This window comes from Henckelia pumila, chromosome 2 (assembly GCF_033568475.1).
Source record: "Henckelia pumila isolate YLH828 chromosome 2, ASM3356847v2, whole genome shotgun sequence".
Lineage (NCBI taxonomy): Eukaryota > Viridiplantae > Streptophyta > Magnoliopsida > Lamiales > Gesneriaceae > Henckelia > Henckelia pumila.
In genome coordinates this window covers 148,416,248-148,423,211 of record NC_133121.1, presented here as the reverse complement: position 1 = coordinate 148,423,211, position 6,964 = coordinate 148,416,248, and the positions used below count along the sequence as shown (strand labels likewise).

The following is a 6,964-nucleotide window of genomic DNA, read 5'->3' as shown; positions in this document are numbered from 1 at the left end:
AAGTTTTACATGTATTCGTAAGTATTAGCTTCCTCGTCAAACTTATCTCTTAGCTCAGCAGCCGATCTAAACACACCCAAACTAAGCTAAATCTTATAGGCCTCTACGTGGGTTTTATGCATTGTTGGTTTTCTGGGCCCATATTATTTTGGATTTTGACTTATGGGCTTGATCGATCTCTTCCCTGTAACATATTTTAAAAATTAATATTACGCCAAAAAGGGGGAAAAAAACCCTTCCATTATTTATATTTCCATATCTTTTTTTCCTTTTACATGTACATCCATTAAACTCTAAAGCTTACATTCAACCAAATTTATAAAAATTACTTTTTTGTCTTTGTATGGTTTTTTTTCCCTTTTTTTACGAGTTTTAGTTCTTTGTGTTATTAAATTTTAGTTTTAATAATATATTTGTATTTTTTTGATAATTTTAGTTCTTTTTCGATCGTACTGCTAAGTTGACACTACACGCGTCAATGACGCATCGGTGTCACATCTACTCCACATCGAAAAAATTATTATTATTTTTTAAAAAAAAACAAAGATTTGTAGACTAAAACGAAAATTCGACAAAATATTGTGGCACCTAAGAGACAAAAAATTCAATTTATACAAATTTGAAATAAGTTATTTCCAACAAAATGAGGGACTCGATAATTATACTCTTGGTTGCGTTCATAAAAAAATAAATATATTTTTCGAAAATCAAACGCATACGTGTATGTCTTTCATATAGTTTAGAATATAATTACAATTTACGGTACCCAAAAGTTAATGGGCCTTGAATTATGTGATGATACCCGATATTCTAATAATACGGGCCAACGGCGGAATGGAGAATGGGCCTTATGGCATCTTTCAATGTAATAGTATTCATTTGAAAATATTATCTTTTCTCTTCTTTTCGTACTCTCATTTTGTAGTCCCAGTAACTTTCCTAAACAGTAGGTGGATCGCTCTACAATTGATTTGATTCAAAGTCACCTCATTTCAATCTCTACAAATCATTGTAATTTTGCGAGGATTATGCTATTTTTTTTTTTGTCGCATTACAGGCAACTTAGGGTATTATCATTCTGCTGTTTTGTGGAAATGTGCCCCGAAGGTAACGCGGCGTGTAGTTCTTCACCGCCGCGTCCGGCGGCGACGTCTTTGCCGAGTGGGAAGAGGGCTAGGGATCCTGAAGACGAGGTTTATGTCGATAATTTGCACTCGCACAAGCGATATCTTAGCGAGGTACTTTTGTTTTGTAGCTATGATGCACATTTTTTTCGTTTTGGTATCAGACCAAAGTCACTTGTCTGTGTGCGTATTCGAAATTCCCACTATCTTGTACGAGCTTTGGAAATTTGGATGTTACCGGTATATCTGTTATTAATTTGTTTTGGTGGTAAAATAAAATATGCTTGCTTTGAATGCTAAAACGTTGGTGTATGTACTGGAAATTTGGAAGTATTTGACTGGTCGTTGGAGTTCTAATGCATCATATTTAGAAAATTACAACCTTTTGTGGTTTGACTGGTTATGATGGGAACTTCGATGCTGCTGTCATCGATGACCAGATTTTGTTCTTGTGCCTGTCGATGCTAGAATCGAAATACTTGGCTAAGACATTCCATGTCAGGATACAATCAGGAAAATTAAGTTCACTGTTGCTGGTTCCAGCAAATGACATCCGATTTTGCCTCCTCTAATTTGTTGACAATGTGATTAGGTATTTACGACATGGAGATTTATTCAGTGTGTTGTTCAGGCTAACCAAGATTTGGATGAGTGGGATATATTTTATGTTTTGGAGACTGAAACTCATCTTTGAAAGAGTTACATTTAATTTAATTTAATTCCCTTTTGATGGGAGAGAACGGGATGCTGCTTCTTCCGCTTATCACATTCCATGGGTTCGAAATTTTGGACACTTTACTCTTTCATGGTTATAGTGCTACTGTTACCATCCTTTTGCAAGTCATATATTAATCACTTTGCAGATCATGGCATCGAGTTTGAATGGGCTGAAAGTTGGAGATCCTCTGGCCATAAATCTTGTGGATTCTTCTGCAAGGTCTGAAATCATGCTCTATCTTACGCGAGTTTATTGTGTTTTTCAGAAAAATTCAAGGGTCAAAATGTTTTACCTTCGCAAAATCAGGCATGTCCAAATCACTTGTATAACAATTATTTTCTAGGTAAGTGCGATAACAATTGTGTGAACTACCACAAGCAGCTTGAGTTGCCTGTACAAAGATTTTCAACAGTAAAAATCCAAATAGAACAAGTCTAATCTTTCATCTTGCATTCATGACTACCAGACTTGTTTTACACATAGCTTTCTTGAGTCCTGCCAAGGCCCTTTTTATCTTGATGATTTCATGATGTTTACAACTTCCAAAGCAACATTGAGAGTGAAATGTACAAGAATAAAAGAAGGTTTGATTCAACTGAAATGTGTCGGTTATATATGACACAACAGGGTGGAAGAACGTTAATTATTAGCTGTTAACATGTTAGACAAGCACATTGTTAAACCAATGTGTGTGTGCAGAATATAATTTGGCAGGGTTCTTGTAGTTACTGAAGAAGTTCCACCCACAGTGCTGGGGTTATTATATCTTTAGGAGTTTTTAGATTATGACATCCCATTATAGCTCCAACATGTCTGAAACTGGCAGCCAGGAGTTTGTTCGATTTTGTATTTTATGATTGAAATTCAATAAATCATTGGGTACTTCTCGAATTCTTTATATGTTAAAATGGGGTTCCGTTGTTTTTTAGAACACTTGTTTAAGTTCATCAAACAAGCAAAACTGTTTGCTTCAAGTTATGCAACAATGATCGTCTAGAAACCTCCCACTCTTTTGTGGAACATGTTAAATTGCCATGATCAAGATCTATGTGAAAATGCAGGAGGTTAAAATTTTCGCGAACTTATCTAGTCTAATCCATTTTATTGTGGGTAAATAAACCGTTAAACAATACCTTGTCTGTTAAAATGCCACATAGTTGATTGTCTCAGATGTAGTGGTTGTGGTTAATATCCTGTTCCCTTCGTAATTTAAGCGACTAATTGGCATTCATCTGCATCCCTAAGGTTGATTTCTCGAAATTTCTTTGATCTCAGGGATGATATATCCTTGCAATATTCACCAATGTCGGAAGATTCTGATGATTCGAGATATTGCGAGAGTTCTACAAATACTTGTTCTTCACATCCTGAGAGTATTCCCACCAGTCCAGTATCTCCTTATAGATGCCAAAAAACCCCAACTGGATTTTCTTCAGGTCCTCCTTCCACTTCACATGGTTGTATTGTCTCGAGTGTGGCATCAGCACAATCTCGTCATCGAGGTTCTGATAATGAGGGTCGATTCCCATCATCACCTAGTGATATATGCCACTCAGCTGACTTACGGAGGGCAGCACTTTTGCGATCCGTGCAAATGAGGGCACACCCTTTGGAGTTATCACAATTTGAATCTGCATTTAGTCCCGGACAAGAATCTGGAAGTAACATGGAAGCCGAGGAACAACCATGTTCTTGTGCAAAAGCTGTACTTGATGAGAATGAGCATCAGATTGCAAAATGTGCCTCATTGAGTGTTGCTAATCATGAAAATGGGGTGAAGTCTTCCTGCAGGACTCTGGCCATGAACTTGAAAGATGAAGGATCGGCGGGCTAATGATTCTTTCATGCTGAAGCTAATGACAGTTGTCAGGTATTCCCTTGCTGCTAGGATTTTTATGGGCATGTTTGTTTTTGCTTTGGAGCTTTGGGAGAAGAATTTGGGTAAATAATATATATTTATGGTTTTGTCGAAATGTGTTTTTGATGAAATTATTTAAAAATTAAATGTTGATTTTTGAATTATAATTTAATATTATCTGATATAGTATAACAGTTGGTAAATATTTTAAATATTTTTTTTTGAGAGATTGGAAATAATAGAAGGTTATCAACTAACTCGGCCTAAATCTTAAATTGAAAAAAAGAAAAAAAAAACACCAACTTGGGCTACTTTGTCCTAGCCCTAGTTCATGGGTTGAGGCACCAACATCTGTGGTGGCCCTTCTTTCAATTGTTTGTAATCGTCTTGGTCATTTTAATATAATTATGTGATTGTGTTTGTTTCAAAAAAAAAAAAAACAGTTTATGTCGAATAATTGCCGGGCTAACTGACATACTCGAATAACAGGTAACTGAGGTAAGACGAATGAAGCTGTCGTTTCTACATATTCGGGGTGTTACATATTTCAAATATATAAATTTACTAAGTTAATGTCAGACTCATTAATAAATGAAACTTATATTGAACTAGTGAAAACTTAAAAGTTCAATATATGTTAACGAAATTAATGCAAATATCTTAAATAGTCATTTTAATTTTCTAACATTTTTTACAAATTACAACACTAACTGATCGACCATTAGAACAAAATTCAAAATCATCCCCCACCTTCGAAAGCAATGTCAAATTCATCATTGACATTTCAAATACTCCAATGTCATCCATCGCCATTTTTTTGTGGCCAATTAATTGTCTTACTTGTTTTACTTAAATAATCTTTTTCTTCATTGCATAAAATAATATTAAATCTTAACTTTATCAAAATTAAATTTTATTCTTATTGCTCAAATATATTTTTTCAATTTTATAGGGTTAAAAATAGGTAACAAATTTATAAAAAAATTAAGCGCACGAAATAATAAACAAGTTTTAAAAAGTTTTTTGAAAAATTAATAAATTGTTGTATAACTATTTTGAGAGGAAAATGTTCCATTAAAACGAAATTTGAAAGTCCAATCCACTCCACATCTAAATCTAATAAAGAAGAAAGTGCAAAACTAGCCAGATGATATGCAACTTGGTTTGATGATATTTACATGTGTTTGATTGATAAAAACTTGGGGAAATCAAGCAGTGTTTTTACTTCCATTGAGACCATGCCCTCAAGCTCAAGATCCTCCAGTGGTTTAGTTACTGTTTGAAACCATCTGTAGAGAATCCGAATATGTTGCAATAGAGTTAAAGTCACATAAAAAACAACTCCATTCCGACACGAATGGCCTCTAGCTGTTGCGTATAGAACAAGCTTTTGCTCTCAACACACTTCCCATATATGATCGTGAACCACTGCACCCACACTGAATTGGTACCAAAGACTCTTGAATCCTATATCGACATCCAATTTCAGCTGACCTCGTAGTGCATGGGTACTTCCAACTTCAATTTGATTTAGGCGGCTCTAGCGGGCTCAAGGGAGAACATGCTGAAGTTGCTTTATGAAATGCCTCAAGAATCAAAATTATCAAATAGCAGAGTCGGTCTGTATAGAAACACCTGCTCGTGCGATGCATGTTTAAACTTACAAATTTCACTCCACATGGCCCCATGAAATCATTGAGAATACCTCCAGCTTTCCCTTCTCCAGCTCCTTGTGTTGAAACTGAAGTGTCTACAAAGCTGGCTGATCTCAGTTCAAGAGACCACAACTGAAGTAAGGAACAGGAACTATATGTGGAAACTGAATGCTGAGTCTAATTGGAATCACTAGCTCAACTGGCCACCAAGACAACTGATGGGATCAACCGAGGCTAGTCTCAACTGGAGACGGAAGCGAAGAATGAATGAAGCAGTCGTGGAAGCTGAAGCTGGAGTCAATCGATAATAATGTCAGTCGAGTGTGCTTGACTGAGTATCTAACTCCATTGGGAGGTCAACTGGCCAGTGACCATTCAGTTGCCCGTACAATCGGTTCAGTTGGTTAGTTTTTTTTAAACAGAAGTTGTTAGACGGTTACGCAGACAGTTACACGGTTGCGCTCAGTCGCCTATATATACATCAGTCAGCTGGAAGCAGGGGAGAGTTTGTTGAAAATCAATCAAGTAAGTTCAAGAGCGGTTTAAACACAAGTCATTGAGAGAAGATCGAAGGGGTTGAAAGATTTGATTTCTGTGAGAGTTGTGTTGAGTTCTTGAGTTGTAGCTTGCGTTGTAATTGTAAAATTTCAGTTGAATAAGATTTGCTTCGCCCATAGACGTAGTACTATTGTGGTCAAACCACGTAAATATTTTTGTTCTTTAATTTATGCAAACTATCGTTCTTGTGTGTGTGAATAACCAAAAACTAATCATGTCCGTTTTGATGGTGATTTATTGAATTTCATTGAATAATTGTCCAGCTGATATAACACCTTGGATAAGAAAATTCCACACTCAATAAATGATATTTCTAGCATTTGCCTAATAAGCGCCCAGAATTTTATGTTTTTCCAAGTCGGCCTAACAGTTGAGCAGAATAAGATAACACTGCTAGTGGATGCAGACTTATTTCTGCATAGTGGACAAATGCCAATGATAGAAACAAGATGGAAATTTAAATTTTGTTCGGTAAGAATAACATCGCCAGACGCTTGCCACTTGAATATGCAAACTTTTGGTGGGATGTGAAGACTCCATAGCAATTTCCACCACGACTAGATAGGATGAATTGACTGCAAAGATGGAGGATCAAAGAAACTCGTTTCCACAATCGTTCTCAATAGCCATCATATGATCATCTTAGGTGATCATCTAGAAAGTGATTCATTTTGTTTATGTTACATGGATTATAAAACACATAAACTCTTGTAAGACGATTTTATTGGTCAATTTTGATAGATGAATATCATATCGATCCTTTTCATAAAAATCTTTTTTTTATGTAAAAAGTACTATTTTTCATTATAAATATATACCTGATCGACCCGGCTCACGAGATAGATCAGTGAACAAGGTGGAAAAATTTAGTGGGCTAGCTTGGACTGAAGCCCGGGCTAACCCACTAATATTTTTAGTGATAAATTGGGCCAGTAATTTATTTTATATATTAACCAATTACTTATAGGATTGAGTTTACTAAAAGTTGTAGTCAGTGGTGAGAGCATGCCCAAGGGGGTGATCAAGTTGAGCGAGGAAGCCCAACTTGATC

The 6,964-nt window shown here is 35.8% G+C and overlaps 1 protein-coding gene across 1 annotated transcript; it reads left to right on the top strand.

The window, feature by feature from the left end:
* Positions 1-935: 935 nt before the first annotated feature.
* On the top strand, positions 936-3,996 carry LOC140883890 (uncharacterized). Its single transcript, XM_073290506.1, has 4 exons — positions 936-946; positions 1,058-1,238; positions 1,988-2,061; positions 3,118-3,996. The coding sequence occupies exons 2-4, from the start codon at positions 1,095-1,097 to the stop codon at positions 3,674-3,676; spliced, it is 777 nt and encodes a 258-aa protein (XP_073146607.1). The 5' UTR covers positions 936-946; positions 1,058-1,094; the 3' UTR covers positions 3,677-3,996.
* Positions 3,997-6,964: the final 2,968 nt, after the last annotated feature.

What these genes read in the sequence shown, in the direction of transcription:
- LOC140883890 (XM_073290506.1), top strand. Translation starts at nt 1,095, where the DNA reads ATGTGCCCCGAAGGTAACGCGGCGTGTAGTTCTTCACCGCCGCGTCCG. An exon ending in ACAAGCGATATCTTAGCGAG is followed by an intron (nt 1,239 to 1,987) that starts GTACTTTTGTTT and finishes ATCACTTTGCAG; the next exon opens with ATCATGGCATCGAGTTTGAA. An exon ending in CTTGTGGATTCTTCTGCAAG is followed by an intron (nt 2,062 to 3,117) that starts GTCTGAAATCAT and finishes CTTTGATCTCAG; the next exon opens with GGATGATATATCCTTGCAAT.